Below are 17437 nucleotides of genomic sequence, written 5' to 3' on the forward strand. Positions count from 1 at the left end.
TATTAGGAGAAGGAAGGGAAAAATGGGGGGGGGAATTGGAGAGAGAGATGAACCATTAGAGACTATGGACTCTGAGAAAAAAAACAGGGTTTTAGAGGGGAGTGGGGAGGGGGGATTGGTTAGCCCGGTGATGGGTATTAAGGAGGGCACGTACTGCATGGAGCACTGGGTGTTATACGAAAACAATGGATTGTGGATCACTACATCAAAAACTAATGATATACTGTATGGTGACTAACATAATAAAATTTTAAAAAAAAATTAGAGAAATACAAAGCAAAACAAGAATAAGATTTGTGTTGGGGTGTCTGGCTGGCTCAGTTGGAAAAGCATTTGACTCTTAATCTCAGAGTCATAAGTTCAAGCCCCACATTGGGTGCAAAGATTTCTTAAATAAATAAATAAATCTAAAAAAAAGAGTAAGATTGTGTCACATCTGTCATGTTGGCAAAAAATTTAAATCTGATAACGCCAGGTTTGGTGAGGATGTGGGGAAACAGGAACCCTGCCACCTTGGTGGTGGGATACAAATTGCTACAACCTTTAAGGAGAACAGTTTGACAATATCAAGTAAAATTGAAGTTGTACATCCCTATGAACTTAGTTAAGTCCACTTCTACCTACATACCCCAGAGCTACAGTTCTCAAAGTGTGACCCATGGACCTGTGGGGGACCCTGAGACCCTTTTAAGGGGTCCATGGCAACTGTTCTCATAATATCAAGAAGTTATTTGCCTTTTGCACTATGTTGCTATTTGCACTAATAGTGCAATATCAGTGGTGGGTTGTGGTAGGCTGAATAATGGCCCCCAAAGATACCCAGGTCCTAATCCCTTGGAACCTGTGAATGTTATCTTATATGGCTTGAAGGACTTTGCTGACTTGAAGTTAAAGATCTTGAGATGGAGAGATTACTCTGGATCATCTGCATGGGCCCTAAATGTAATCACAACTGTCCTTGTAAGAAGGAAACTACCTCATGAGGAGTCTGACTCCATTTTCTGATGTTCAACTGCTAACACCTTTTAAGCTTGACCCCTTTTCTTCCCCCTTCTGCCCTACATTTAAGCCAGTTGATAAGAAAGGGTGGGTGCTCCCTCCTTTGCCACTGGTTGGAGATTCAAACCACATAAGGTCCTGCCTATGTGCAGGAACTCTCACCCCGGCCCCCATCGCCTAACCACTATAAAAAATTCATTAAAAAAAAAAAAAATAGGCATCCAAATCAGCAAAGAAGAAGTCAAACTCTCACTCTTTGCAGATGATATGATACTTTATGTGGAAAACCCCAAAGACTCCACTCCAAAACTGCTAGAACTCATACAGGAATTCAGTAAAGTGGCAGGATATAAAATCAATGCATAGAAGTCAGTGGCATTCCTATACACCAACAACAAGACAGAAAAAAGAGAAATTAAGGAGTCAATCCCATTTACAATTGCACCCAAAACCATAAGATACCTAGGAATAAATCTAACCAAAGAGGCAAAGGATCTGTACTCAGAAAACTATAAAATACTCATGAAAGAAATGGAGGAAGACACAAAGAAATGGAAAAACGTTCCATGTTCATGGATTGGAAGAACAAATATTGTGAAGATGTCAATGCTACCTAGAGCAATCTACACATTCAATGCAATCCCCATCAAAATACCATCCACTGTTTTCAAAGAAATGGAACAAATAATCCTAAAATTTGTATGGAACCAGAAAAGACCCCGCATAGCCAGAGGAATGTTGAAAAAGAAAAGCAAAGCTGGCGGCATCACAATTCCGGACTTCCAGCTCTATTACAAAGCTGTCATCATCAAGACAGTCTGGTACTGGCACAAAAACAGACACATAGATCAATGGAACAGAATAGAGAGCCCAGAAATGGACCCTCAACTCTATGGTCAACTAATCTTTGACAAAGCAGGAAAGAATGTCCAATGGAAAAAAGACAGTCTCTTCAACAAATGGTGTTCGGATCATTGGATAGCCACATGCAGAAGAATGAAACTGGACCATTTCCTTACACCACACACAAAAATAGACTCCAAATGGTTGAAAGACCTAAATGTGAGACAGGAGTCCATCAAAATCCTAAAGGAGAACACAGGCAGCAACCTCTTCGACCTCAGCCACAGCAACTTCTTCCTAGAAACATCACCAAAGGCAAGGGAAGCAAGGGCAAAAATGAACTATTGGGACTTCATCAAGATAAAAAGCTTTTGCAAAGCAAAGGAAACAGTCAACAAAACCAAAAGACAACCGACAGAATGGGAGAAGATATTTGCAAATGACATATCAGATAAAGGGCTAGTATCCAAAATCTATAAAGAACTCATCAAACTCAACACCCAAAGAACAAAGAATCCAATCAAGAAATGGACAGAAGACATGAACAGACATTTTTCCAAAGAAGACATCCAAATGGCCAACAGACACATGAAAAAATGCTCAATACCGCTCGGCATCAGGGAAATCCAAATCAAAACCTCAATGAGATACCACCTCACACCAGTCACAATGGCTAAAATTAACAAGTCAGGAAATGACAGATGTTGGCGGGGATGCGGAGAAAGGGGAACCCTCCTACACTGTTGGTGGGAATGCAAGCTGGTGCAGCCACTCTGGAAAACAGTGTGGAGGTTCTTCAAAAAGTTGAAAATAGAGCTCCCATATGATCCAGCAATTGCACTACTGGGTATTTACCCCAAAGATACAAAAGTAGGGATCCGAAAGGGTACGTGCACCCCGATGTTTATAGCAGCAATGTCCACAATAGCCAAACTGTGGAAAGAGCCAAGATGTCCATCGACAGATGAATGGATAAAGAAGATGTGGTATATATATACAATGGAATAGTATGCAGCCATCAAAAGGAATGAGATCTTGCCATTTGCAACGACGTGGATGGAACTGGAGGGTATTATGCTGAGCAAAATAAGTCAAACAGAGAAAGACATGTATCATATGACCTCACTGATATGAGGAATTCTTAATCTCAGGAAACAAACTGAGGGTTGCTGGAGTGGGGGGTGGGGTGGGAGGGATGGGGTGACTGGGTGATGGACACTGGGGAGGGTATGTGCTCTGGTGAGTGCTGTGAATTGTGCAGGACTGTTGAATCTCAGATCTGTACCTCTGAAACAAATAATGCAATATATGTTAAAAAAAAAAAAAAGAAGAAGGTAGCAGGAGGGGAAGAATGAAGGGGGGGAAATCGGAGGGGTAGACGAACCATGAGAGACGATGGACTCTGAAACAAACTGAGGGTTCTAGAGGGGAGGGGGGTGGGAGGATGGGTTAGCCTGGTGATGGGTATTGAGGAGGGCACGTTCTGCATGGAGCACTGGGTGTTATGCACAAACAATGAATCATGGAACACTACATCTAAAACTAATGATGTAATGTATGGGGATTAACATAACAATAAAAATTAAAATAAATAAGTAAATAAATAAATAAAAATAATAAAATATGAGATTATGTCACCACCCCGCAAAAAACCTTCCACCAGGCCCCCTATCATACTTAGAACACAGTCCAAAGCTCCTGTCTTTGCCCTTCTAGAAGCCTATACCTGTTCTCACTCTCCTCCTTGCCAGAAGTACCATTCTACCAGATGTTCATTCATGTAGCTGGGGCCCTCATTGGAGCAGACTCTGCCACAATGTTACTTCCTTAGAGGGGCTTCCTGACCCCCTACCTCAATAGTTCTCAACGGGGGGCCATTTTGACCCCGTGATGGACATTTGGTAATGTCTGGAAACATTTTTGGTGTCACAGTGTGGGAAGAGGGGAATCAAATGGCGTCTAATAGGTAGGAGCTAGGGATTCTAGTAAACACTTTATAATGTACAGGACAGCCCCCACCCCCAACAAAGAATTATCAACAAGTAATTATCCAGCCCAAAATGTCAATAGCATCAAAATTGGGAAAACCCGACCTCTCTAAAATATACCTCCATTGATCTCTTAACCCTTACTCTGCTTTAATTTTTCATGAATAACCATTATATATCTATTCATTTGTTTATGGTCTCCCCCACTAGAACGCAAGCTCCATGAGGGCAGACATTTGACTGACGTGTACACAGCTGTATCCCTATGGCCTAGAAGAAAGCCTGGCCTATAGCCAGCACTCAGTAAATCTTTATTGAAAGGATAAATGGATAAATTATACTTCAACAAAGGTGAACTATTTGTATCCATCAAGACACCCCAGGTTCTCTCAGGCTTTTGTGCCACCAGCTATAGAAAATTGTGGGACATCACAAAATTTGAAATCGCTATGATTGGTCTGCTATGAGTATAGGAACATGCTAATTTTTTTAAGATTTTATTTTTAAGTAATTTCTATACCTAACGTGGGGCTCAAACTTACAACCCCGAACATGCTAATTTTATTTCCATTTTCTACATGGTGGCAATTAGACTAATACGCTCCTCAAGGGCAGAGTCTATGCCTCACATTCTCCTATGTCTCTGGCATTTCAATGGTTAATGGCAAGAATGGAAGACACTACCCTACCCAGTGAAAGAATTCAATGTGCCAGATTTAGGATTTGAGCCAAGAGAAGTTCAATATTCCTGGAAGCTAATCCAGGCCTTTAACGTCCTAGGAATCTGTAATCACAGGGCTAAGGCACAGTACACATCTTTACTCAAAATAAGACAGTAACTTGTCATCATATCCAAAGCAATAAAACTGGTATAAATAGGCTTTAATATCAATATCACATACCTGCTTGTTTAGCTTCAATACAGGCAATATTTATTTCTTCTTTCAAATCCCAGTTTTCATTGGCTATAGCTTCCCCTACTTTAACAAATCTTCCAACTGCCAAGTTGACGGCTTGTCCTACACGCTGAATTGCTTGCAGAGTTTTATCAGACTTTTTGGTATTATCTTTATGATTAATAAGCGTGGTAATCTAAAAATAAAAGATGAAAGCAACTTGATTAAAATTTATCTCAATATCTTTTTTTTTTTTTAAGATTTTATTTATTTATTTGACAGAGTGCAAGAGAGCACAAGCAGGGGGAGTAGTAGAGGGAGAGGGAGAAGCAGGCTCCCCGCCGAGCAGGGAGCCCCATGCAGGGCTCGATCCCAGGATTCTGGGATCATGACCTGAGCTGAAGGCAGACGCTTAACCATCTGAGCCACCCAGGCGCCCCTATCTCAATATCTTTTATTTTTTATTTTTTTTTTTTTTTTTAAGATTTTGTTTATTTATTTGAGAGAGAGAATGAGATAGAGAGAGAGAGCATGAGAAGGGGGAGGGTCAGAGGGAGAAGCAGACTCCCTGCTGAGCAGGGAGCCCGATGCGGGACTCGATCCCGGGACTCCAGGATCATAACCTGAGCCGAAGGCAGTGGCTTAACCAACTGAGCCACCCAGGCGCCCCTCAATATCTTTTAAAGCTGTATCACAAAGGCTAAGAAAATTAAGTCCAGCATATGAGACTAGGTCCAGCATATAGCAACAGTCTTTGGCCTAAGACTAAATTTACAGCTTTAATGCTTCAACCCAGAGACAACCAGCAAAGCATCCATCCTGCATCCCTCCTTAGGACAATGTTTCCATTAATAACAATTCCAAGTTTACCTGATGACAGTTATCTGGGACACACAGTTCCAGAAGCCCTCCAGATATTTCAACAAATTTAAAGACAGGAGAAAAGTAGGAAAGGAGGGATCATTACATTCAAATAAACCCCACAGAAAACCAAAATACTTCTTAGTTCTTACTGCATACTAGAGATCTAGTTTCCTCTAATACGGCTTGAGCTGCTGTGAGAGTAGAGACAGCACCTTGTTCCCCTTGCATTTCACTCCACTGCCTAGCACAGTGTATAGGTCGTACAAAAGGGTAAGCGTGCCATACATGCTTACTGAATTAGCCAAACATTTTAAAATGACCATTGTAATCTACGTGTTATACTTCTCTGAGTGTTGTTGTAGACCCAAAGTAAATTAAATACCAAGAGTTTTAACACTTGATTCCAGGCCCTGAAATAAAATATAAAAGGTGACAAGTTAAGCTTGTTCAAACAAATATAAGTCTTCAAAATGTCCTAGAGAACTAGTACATGAACTATACTGACATATAAAAATATTTAAGCAATGTTACATAAAAAATACAGATCCTAAATAGTACATGTCCACTAAATATAACTGTGAAATGATTTATATAAGTGCATTAACAAAGACCAGAACAGAGAATTAAGAAAAGAGGAAGGGAATGGTTCTTTGAGCAACTACTATGTACCAGGCACTTTATGTTATGGTATTAATAATTTAGAATCAGGAAGGCCTGGGTTTGAGCCTCGGCTCTGCCATTACCAGCTAAATGACCCAGGGGAATTTACTTAATCTTTCCAAATTTCCTCACCTATAATATTATTTTTAAATTTTTTAATATTTCCTAGATGCCAGTTCCTAAAGATGTATCAGTGAACAAGACTAACACAACTCCGTCCCTATTCAGCTTATAGTCTAACAGGATAACAATAATGCAATCATATGAAATATATTTATTGCACACCTATCATATGCAATGATGAAAAAGCAATGTACAAGAAAGAAAGGCCCAAACTCTCATTCAAGTGGGAGGAGGGGAGACACGATAATCAAGCAAATAGGTAAACAAAAACAATTAATGTAAATGCTATGCAAAAGATTAAAATAGGATAATGTGGTAGAAAGTATTTGTGTAGCTACTTCGGATTAGTTGGTCTTCCTTCTATGAGGAAATGCCATTTAAGCTAAGATCTAAATGATATAAAGCAGCCAAGCTGGCAAACACCAGGAGACAAAGCATTCTAGGGAGAAGATATAATTGTTAAAAGACAGAGAGAGAAAGGGAGAGAGATAGGGAGCGGGAGAGGGGTAGGGAGAGGGATATGGAGAGAGAGGGGGAAAGGGGGAGATGGGGAGAGAGAGAAGGGGAGCCTGTCCTGTTCAAGAAATGAGGTAAGGCCAGAAGTGGTCAAAGAACAGGGTCAAGAGGACAAATATAAACCAATATCCAGCAGGTGGGCAGGGATCAGCCATGGAAGGCTGTGAATTGGAGTAAAGAGTTTGTATTTTATTCTAAGTGTGACAGGAAGCCACTGAAGGGTTTCTAAGCAGGAAAGTGATATGATCTCTGTAGTGATTTATGTATATATGTATTTATTTATTTATTTACTTGGGAGAGAGAGAGAGTTGGGGGGGGGGAGGAGCAGAGGGAGAGGGACAAGTAGATTCTGCACTGAGTGCAGAGCTCCGTTGCAGGGCTTGATCTCATGACCTGAGCCCAAACCAAGAGTTCAACACTTAACCAACTGAGCCACCCAGGCGCCCCTGTAGCTATTTTTAAATGTGTCCATAAGATCTTCGATATTTCTTCTTTTAAGAGGTAGAGCCTCATTTTTCTCCCCTTAAGTATGAACTGAGCTTAGTGACTCACTTCTAATGAATAACATAGAAGCAATGGCATACTTCTGAGAGTAGGTAATAAAACACATTGTAACTTCCATCTCTCCCACTCCTCAATCTCAGATCAACCACTGTGGGAGAAAACCAGCTACCATATCTTGGAGGATACTCATGCAATTCTATGGAGAGACTCACAGGGGAAGAAACTGAGGCCTCTGGCCAAAAGGTAATGAAGAACTGAAGCCTCCTGCCTACAGCAAGAGTGAAGATGGGAACAAATTCTTCAGCCTCAGTCAAGCCTTCAGATTACCGTGGGTCCAGCCAACATCCTGATTTCCATCTCACAAAAGACCTTAATCCAGAACTACCAGGTAAACCATTGCAGAATTCTTGACCCACAGAAACTATGAGATGATAAATATTTATTGTATTAAGGCTGTAAATTTGGGGTAATTTGTTATGTATTAATAGATAACAAATACATGTTTTGGTATCTGGAACTGGGGCAATGCTGTAACAAAACCCAAAATGTGGGAGTGGCTTTGACATCAGGCCGTGGAAGCTGAATGGACTTTGAGGAGTTAGTAAAAGCTAGAGAGTGCTGAATAAACTTTATAGAAGTATGGTGACCATTGAGAAGCTATGGGTGAAGGCTTAAAGGAAAATGAGAAAAATCTTATTGGAAACTGGAGAAAAAAGGATCTTTGTTATGTAATGGCAGAAAATCACCCCAGGAATGTGTAAATTACAGAATATACCTAATGAACTGGATGATCTAGCTAAGGAGATTTCAAGACAGATTTTGAAGATGCCACTTGGTTTCTTGCTTAAAACGTAAAATATAAGAGGTGAGACAGAAGCTAAAGGGAACACTCTTAAATAAAAAGAAGCCAGGCCCTACTGGGTTTGAAAATTCCTTGCTCCTCCAGAAGGCAAATGATGCTAAGATTAAGAATGGCTTCCAAGCAAAAACAAAATCTAGGGCACTGTCAGGAAAGCACGGTCTAAAGATGAAGCTAAGAGTGTGACTATAAAATCTTGTTAAGATCTCAGATGGCATTCAGAGATGGTGTTCAAGGTGGTGTTCCAGAGATCCATTCACTTAAACAACAGGTCTCCTGAGAAGTTTTAGAGGTATAGTCCTCAGGAGCCCCAGCAAAAGCCCAAGTTAGAGCAGGGCTTATCATAAAGAGACTTGTGGGTATGGTTTGCCTAATTGAGTGAGCCCAGTAAGATTCGCAGGAGACCCACAAAATTTTAAAGCTAATTATGTCAGGAGGAATGCTACCAGCTTGGACTGAAGGAGACAGATCAGTACAAAATGAAGAGAGGCTTCTGAATCCCCAAGCTTCCACAGGCAGGGAGCGGGCTGAGAAACTATGCAGCTACAACATGAGCCACCTCTCATGAGCGAGGATGGCTCCGAGAGCAGTGCTAAGAGCCATGAAGAATCATTCCCACACCGCAGGTCTTCGTCAAGGTACTGCTAACACGTGTCTCGGTAGCTTTCAGAATACTGTGAACCAGTGATTCCTATTCTTATGTTTCCCATTTTCAAACAGAAGTATATGGCAGTTATCCTATGCCTATTCTGTTTGTTTTGTTTTGGTTTTTTTGGGGGGTGTTATTGTTGTTTTAACAAAAATGTCCATAATGATTATTCTCTGCCTGTCCTACCACTATAAGTTGTGTGTTTGGGAGCAGATAATTTGTCGCTGTAGTTCACAAGTTTTCAGATCAAATGGAACTATACTCAAGGAGCTACATCTAAGGAACTACACACACAAAAAGCCTCATCTGAATCAGAATTAGATGCCAAAATCTTGAATTTCCAGCTGATGCCATAGAGGAATGAGACTTTTAGGAGGACTGGGGTGGAGGTTGTTTGCAAATGGGAAGAAAGTAAACGATCTGTGGCCAGAGGGTGGAGTGTGATGATTTTAAAATATGTCCACAAATTCTTTGCTATTCCTCCTTCAAGAGGTGGAGCTTCGTTCCCCTGTCCTTGAGTGTGGGCTGAACTTAGTGATTCACTTCTAATAAAGCAGAAGTGACGGTACGCTACATTTATGGGCAGGTCATAAAGACACTGTGGTTTCAATCTTTCTCTCTCTGAGATTATTCACTCTAGGGGAAGCCAGTTACCATGTCATGAAGTCACCTGACCAGCCGGATGCAGTCTGACATGACAAAGAACTGAGGGAGGCCTCTGACCAACAGCGAGCGAGCAAGAGTCTGAGGCCTACTGCTTACAGACACGTGAGTAGTCTAAAACCAGGCAGGTAAGCCACTCACAAACTCCTGAAACACAGAATCTAAAATAATAAATGTTTGTTGTTTTTAAACCATTAAGTATGAGGTAACTTATTTTGCAGCAGTAAATAACTAATACAATCTCAAATGTTTTTTTTTTTTTTTAAAGAATACTCCCTTCTGGGGAGAAGAGTGGATTGATAAAGTGGCAAAAGTAGAAGGAGGGAGACCAGTTAGGAAACCATTGCAATAGTCCAGGTAAAAGATGATGCCAGCGTGGAGTACATGGATGGCTCAGTTGGTTAAGCATCCGACTCTTGGTTTTGGCTCAGTTCATGATCTCAGGGTTGTGAGATTGGGCTTTGCGTTGGACTCCATGCTCAGTGTGCAGTTGGCTTGAGATTCTCTCCCTCCTGCTCATACTTTCACATTCTCTCTCGCTCTCAAATCAGTAAATCAGTAAAATCTTTTTTTAAAAATGCCGGCTTGAAGTAAGGAAGCAATAGTCAAGATGGAGGAAAACGGATAAACTGGATTGTTTGATGGATTAGACTGGTGTTGTCCAAGAGGACCCCTAAATGTGTGGTAGAAGAAACAGAGTGCATTGGCATAACACTAACATCTCTATGTGGCAGGCACAAAAAAAGGTGTTTTTGCACAAATAATCTAATTTAATCTTCACAATAATCTTAGCATGTAGGCACTACTTTATCCCCTTTTTACAGAGAAGGCAGCTGACATTAAAAGATGCTTATTTAAGGTCTCACAGCTATTAAAAGGTAAAGCCAAGATTCACAGTCAGACAATTTGACTCTGAGACCATACTTTATTTTTACTGATATATAACTTACATAAAACATTGTGTAAGTTTAAGGTGTACAACGTGATGATTTGATGCACATATACATTGCATATGATTCCACAATAAACTACAAATGATGACCACAATAGTTAGTTAACACCTTTACGACCTCACATAATTTTTTTTTTTTTGTGGTGGTGGTAAGAACATTTAAGATCTACTCTTTTAACAACTTCTAAGTATATAATACCGAGTTGTTAACATATAGTCACCATGCTGTACATCAGATCCCTAGAACTTATTCATCTTATAACTGGAAATTTGCACCCTTTGACCAGCATCTCCCTATTTTCCCCACCACATAGCCCCTCACAACCACCACTGGACTGTTTCTGTGGGTTTGGCTTTTGTAAATTCCACATATAAGTGAGATCATTTGGTATTTGCCTTCTCTGTCTGATTTATTTCACTTAGCATAATGCCTTTCAAGGTCCATCTATGTTGTAGCAAATGGCAAGATTTCCTTCTTTCTCATGACTGAATAATGTTCCATTGTATATTTATACCACATCTTCTCCATGTATTTATCAATAGAAGGACACTGAGGTTGTTTCCATATCTTAGCTATTGTGAATAATACCGCAATGAACATGGGAGTGCAAATATCTCTTCAAGATCCCGATTTCATTTCCTTAGGATATATACCCAAAAGTGGGATTGCTGAGTCATATGATAGTCCTATTTTTAATTTTTTATGGAACCCTCATACTGTTTTCCATAGTGGCTGAACCAATTTACATTCCCTCTAACAGTGCACAAGGCTTCCCTTTTCTCCACATCCTCACCAACACTTGTTTTCTTGTCTTTTTGATAACATCCAATTCTAAGAGGTATGAGTTGATATCTCATTGTGGTTTTGACCTAGTTTCCTTGATGACTAGTGATGCTGAACATATTTTCATAAACCTATTGGCCATTTGTGTGTCTTCTTTCAAAAAATGTCTGTTCGGGGGTGCCTGGGTGGCACAGACAGTGGAGCATCTGACTCCTGGTTTGGGCTCAGGTCGGGATCTCAGGGTCATGAGATCAAGCCCTGTGTTAGGCAGCGTAGAATCTGCTTAAGACTCTCTCTCTCTCCCTCTCCCTCTGCCCCTCCCCCACCCCACTCCCACTCTAATAAATCTTTTTTAAAAATGTTGAGATTTTATTAGTTTTGCTTTAGATTTTAAAATGTACAGATAAAAGTGAACTACCTTTCATTCCCTTCACACCCTTCCCTGAGGCAGGGTTTGAAGTGACTCCAATATGTATCAGATAAATAGTATTATACTGTATCTTTCTGGATTTGCTTTTGTTGTTGTTAAGTTTGATAAATTTGAGAGCTACATTGATATATGTAGATCTGGTGTATTTATTTTATATGAATCAGTCACAATTTATTGATTCACTCCTCTACTAATATGCATTTTGGTTGTTTCCAGTTTTTGTTATTAAAAGCAGTTCTGCAATAAACAAACAAACGTTCAGTTCCTCTGCCCATTTTTTTTTAAAAAGATTTTATTTATTTATTTGACAGAGAGAGAGACAGCAAGAGAGGGAACACAAGCAGGGGGAGTGGGAGCAGGCTCCCCACTAAGCATCCATCCCAGGACCTGGGGATCATGACCTGAGCCGAAGGCAGGCCCTTAACGACTGAGCCACCCAGGCGCCCCTCCTCTGCCCATTTTTAAGTCAGATTTTTTTCTTGCTATGGAGTGGTATGAGCTCCATATATATATTATATTTTAAATGCTAACCTCTTATCAGATAGATAGTTTCAAATATTTTATTCCATTCTGTAGGCTGTCTTTTCACTTTGTTGATTGCTTCTTTTCCTTGCAGAAGCTTTTCAGTTTGATGTAGTCCCACTTGCTTATTTTTGCTTTTGTTACTTGTATTCTTGGTGCCATATCCAAAAATCACTGCCAAGACCAATGTCAAGGAGATTTTTCCCTCTTTTCTTCTAGGAGTTTTATAGTTTCAAGTCTTACATTTAAGTCATTGGTCCATTTACTGGATAGGGGTCCAGTTTCATTCTTTTGCATGCGATGATTCAGTTTTTCCAACACCACTTATTGAAGAAACTATCCTTTACCATTGGTTATTCTTGGCTCCCTTGTCAAATATTAGTTTACCATATATGTATGGATTTATTTCTGGCCTCTTGATTCTGTTTCATTGGACTATGTGTCTGTTTTTATGTTGGTGCCATACTATTTAATTACTACAGCTTTGTAGTATGATTTGAAGTCAGGAAGTGTGTTGCCTCTAGCTTTCTTCTCCTTTCCCAAGACTATTTTAGCTAGTTGGAGTCTTTTGTGCTTCTGTACAAATTTTAGGATTGTTTTTCTATTTCTGTAGGGAAAAAAATGCCTTTGGAATTATGATAGGGGATTGCACTGAATCTCTAGATGGCTTTAGGTGTTATGGACATTTTAATTCAGATCCATGAACATGGGCTATCTTTCCACTCATTTGTGTCTTCTTCAATTTCTTTTATCAAAGTCTTACAGTTTTCAGTGTACAGATCTTTCACCTCCTTGATTAAATATATTTTTTAAGTATTGTTTTTGATGCTATGGTGAGATTGTTTTATTTCTTTTTCAAATATTTTGTTGTCAGTGTATAGAAACACAACTGATTTCTTTATGTTGATTTTTTAACTGGCAACTTTACTGAATCCACTTATTCTGTGTGTATGTGTGTGTGTCTGTGTGTCTGTGTGTAGTCCTTAGGAGCCTTTGATCCTTCCCCACACCAGATAGACCCTAAGGAACTCTTTGTACCACCTGGAGAACAGAAGACTTAATCACCATTGACTATTCCAAACAATTAACTTGGAAGAAACTCTAGAGTGAAAAGGAGTTTAAGTTGTGTTTATTACCAAAAGCTTTAAATTTTCAATTATATAGAAAAGATCAGCAATTAGAGTAAAATGCCAACTATTGTTCAGTTCTGAAACACACATTTTGTTTCATTACAAGCATCCTCCCTAGTGCATAATTAGGTGTGGCTGTCTTCCTTTTACTCGAAGCAGCCTAGAAAATGTTTAATCCCAATACAGGTATACATTTGAAACTGACATATACAGGAGTCAAATCAATTTATAAAATTCCTTATTAAAAGGTCGATTTATATCCTTAAATTATTCTCAAACTTTTTAAAAGGGAGGCTCAAAAAGTTATACATGTTGATTATTTTTAAAAAATGGGAAATGGGGTGCCTGGGTGGCTCAGTCAGTTAAGCCTCTGCCTTCGGCTCAGGTCATGATTTCAGGGTGCTGGGATTGAGCCCCACCTTGGGCTCCCTGCTCAGTGGGGAGCCTGCTTTTCTCTCTCCCTCTGCTGCTCCCCTTGCTTGTGTTCTCTCACTCTCTCTGCCAAATAAATAAAATCTTAAAAAAAAAAAAAAAAAAAAGGAAATATAGGAAAGACTAAAGAAATAAAAATTATTCATCATCACACAACCCCATGAGGATTTTGCCATAATTTTTCTCAATCGTGTTTTATACATACCTAAATACAGTTTTACAAAATTGAGATCAAACTTCATGTGAAAAATAAGACTAGATAGCATTTAACACTCAGGCACTATCGCATGTGTTTTATGCAAATTAATTCATTTAATGCTTACATCTCTATGAGGCAGATACTATTATTACCCTCAACTTACAGATAAAGACCTGAACTTTGAAGAGGTAAAGAATTTGCCCAAGGTCACAAAGGGAGTAAGTTGCCTACGCTGTTAGTAATTACACTGCTTCTTTCCTCCCAGGATTATGCTAAAGATCAGGGAAAAGACAGTTGATGAGAGTGCCTTGTAAATTATATGTGCCAAATAAAATTTTAGTTATTATTCTACAAAAATAGGAGGCATATTAAATTGGGAGACACAACCTGAAGACGCCCTGACCCGAGTCTAGAGTATGCCTGAATGAACTGGAGAAAGGAGGGCAGAAAGGCATCCTATGAGGAAGAAAGCATCTGATATATTGAAGAATTCTGCTGTGGAATAAAAGAATAAGAACTAGGGCTTATTTGATACCTTATTTGATACCTTCTAGTAAGAAGCAGGGCTTATCTGATACCTTCTGACAAAGGGTATCAAGAAGTAACAATCTCCAACAAAGTATATCCTAGCAGTTAAGAGAATGAACTCTGGCTTATTTTGCCTGGGTTTGAATTCTGGCTCTGTCATGTGAAAATGACAAAGGTCATCTAACCTTTCCGTAACTCCATGTTCTCATTTGTAAAAACACGAATAATAATAGTACCCATTTCACAGGGTCATTGTGGGGAATACATTAGTAAATTAAATAAAGTATTTAGAATAGTGTCTGGTATATAGTAAACATTACATAATTGTTAGATATTACAGTTTACATTTCTAGAATCTTCTTTCCTCATGTTTGTGATGTTATTCTTATTTTCTAGAATAGCTCACAGTAATCTCTTCATTGAAATGGACTTTCTTAGTTTACTTACTTATTTTGTGGGGAAGCAAGAAAGCAAGTGAAGACCAGGAAGAAAAAAAAATGGTAGTAGCCCAGATAAATGAACAATGGCTTAATAAAAAATTAAGGGAGCCAGCCTAGTACAGAGAAATTTGTCTCTGGGCTTAAACTCATCAGTGAGTTCTCAAAATAATTAGATATAAAAATTAGAGGTGCCTGGCTGGCTCAGTTGGTAAAGCATGTGGCTCTTGATCCTGTCAGGGTCGTGAGTTCAAGCCCCACGTTGGGCATGGAGCTATTAAAAAAAAAAAAAAAAAAAAAAAGCTAATCAGCTATAGAAACCAGTATGGAAGAAAACACACCAAATCATGGGAGGTGTTTTAAAAGAATCAGAAAAAAAGGACACTTTCACTTATTTTATGTGTTTTATGTTTGCAAGTAAAAAAACACATATATTCACATACATAAATTAGCAAAGAGGGCCCCATACATTCTCTGTTCATCTTCAATTAATGAGACAAGGATCCTGAAAAGCCTACAGGACAATACAGAGAGAAACAGAAAGACAAGGTGAGCTACCTTAGAAATGTGAGGGGTCTGTACAATGGTGAATGAAGTAAATCTATCACAGACAGGAAAAGACTAGTGGGTGGTAGAATAACATTCCACACCAGGGTGGGGTACGTGGCAGACATCCCTCTTCCCTTCCTTGGATAAAAACAGTTTAAGACTGGGAGTGGGCGTTCTGACAGGAAGAATAAAATGATTATTTTTTTAAGATGGGCTTTTTTTTTATATTTTTATTTATTTGAGAGAGAGAGCACAAACAGGGGGGAGGGATAGAGGGAGAAGGAGACTCCCCACTGAGCAGGGAGCCCGATGTGGGGTTCAATCCCAGGACCCTGGGATCATGACCTAAGCAGAGGACAGATGCTTAACCGACTAAGCCACCCAGGTGCCCCAAAAACAAAATGATTATTAAGGAAGGTGCAGAAAATGTGTTTGGGATCTAATCCAGGGCATTTTAAACAACTGTCTGAATGAGAAAATATAAAACAAATGAGTATATATAACATATATATGCACAGTATAAAGAAACGGAAGACCTACGCACCCAGCACCAACCTTAAGAGAACATTACCAGCACCTCCGACAGCCCACATGCCTTGTGGACCCCTACCTTTCCACATCACCCACCTCCCTCTCCCCAAAAGAAACCACTGTCCTGATTTTGTGCTCATCACTTCCTTATTATTATTCCTTATTATTACTGCACAGATGTTATATCCCTAAATGATACATGGTTTCATTTTGCCTGCTTTTGAGCCTTTAATTTTTTTTCACTCAACATTATGTTTTTGAGATTCATCCATACTGATAATTATAACTGTAGTTCAATTATTTCGCTGCTGCACAGTATCTCACTGTATGAACATAACACAATTTATTTAAACATCCTACTGTTAAAAGACATTTAGGTAGATTCAGGTAGTTTCCAGTTTGGGGCCATTAGAAGTAAAAAAAAAATCAACATTTCAATCCATGTCTCTAATACACATGCAGGACTTTCTCTAGAGGGTATGGATTTTGGAGTAGAATTGCTGGGCCATAGGTAATACCCACCTTCAACTTTAGATTACATCAAACTGTTTTCCAAAGTGGTTTACTCTTGACATTCCCATTGGCTCCACATTCCTCACCAATACTTGTTCTCATTGTGGTTTTAATTTGTACTCCACTAATTTCTCATAAAATTGAATATCTTTTACGTTTCTTTTAGCCATCTGTTTCCTATTACATGAGATGACTATTTATTTTTACCAATCTTTAATAGGTAATCTTTTTATTTTCGATTCATTGCAGTCCTTTATTCTGGGTACTACCAATCATTTATTGGTGATTTGTGTTGCAATCATATTCTTCCACTTTATGGCTTATCCTTTCGATTTTGATAAGAACACATTCTTCATTCTAATGGAGTCAAATTTATCAATCTTTGTTCAGAATTTTTACTTCTGGTATATTAAAAAATCACTTCCCACCATGAGGTAGTGAAGATATTGCCCAGTTTTTTGGGGTTTTTTTTTCCTAAAAGTGTCACACGTTTTCACTTTCATATCGATGTCCTTAATCTATCTGGAATTGATTTTTGTATATCGTGTGAGACAAGGATCCAATTTCATATGTTACTATTAGATAACAATTGTTTTAGCCCCATTTTTTAAGTTTTTCCTTTCCCCACTAACCAGCAGTGCCAATTCTGTGATTTATCAAGTTTCCACATATGTGTGGACCTGTTTCTAGGTTCTCTGTTCCCTTTCACTGGTCTATTGCCTTAATTATGATAGCTTTATAATGCCTTGAAATCTTCCCACTTTGTTTCTCTTCTGGCTATTCTTGGCTCTTTGCTCTTTCATATAATTATATGAAATTATAATTACTTTTTATCAAATTCTACTCAAAAATCCTGTTGAAGTTTT

General features: G+C 39.0%; 1 protein-coding gene across 2 annotated transcripts in view; it reads right to left on the reverse strand.

Annotated features, from left to right (window-relative positions):
- Nucleotides 1-17437, reverse strand: part of CTNNAL1 (catenin alpha like 1) — a 65506-nt gene that overhangs the window by 43943 nt on the left and 4126 nt on the right. For both annotated transcript variants that reach the window (XM_078061564.1, XM_078061563.1), the window contains exon 2: nucleotides 4733-4922. In XM_078061564.1, the coding sequence (XP_077917690.1) occupies nucleotides 4733-4922 (190 nt within the window). The remainder of the gene's footprint in view (nucleotides 1-4732; nucleotides 4923-17437) is intronic.

This window comes from Halichoerus grypus, chromosome 14 (assembly GCF_964656455.1).
Source record: "Halichoerus grypus chromosome 14, mHalGry1.hap1.1, whole genome shotgun sequence".
NCBI classification, from domain to species: Eukaryota; Metazoa; Chordata; class Mammalia; order Carnivora; family Phocidae; genus Halichoerus; species Halichoerus grypus.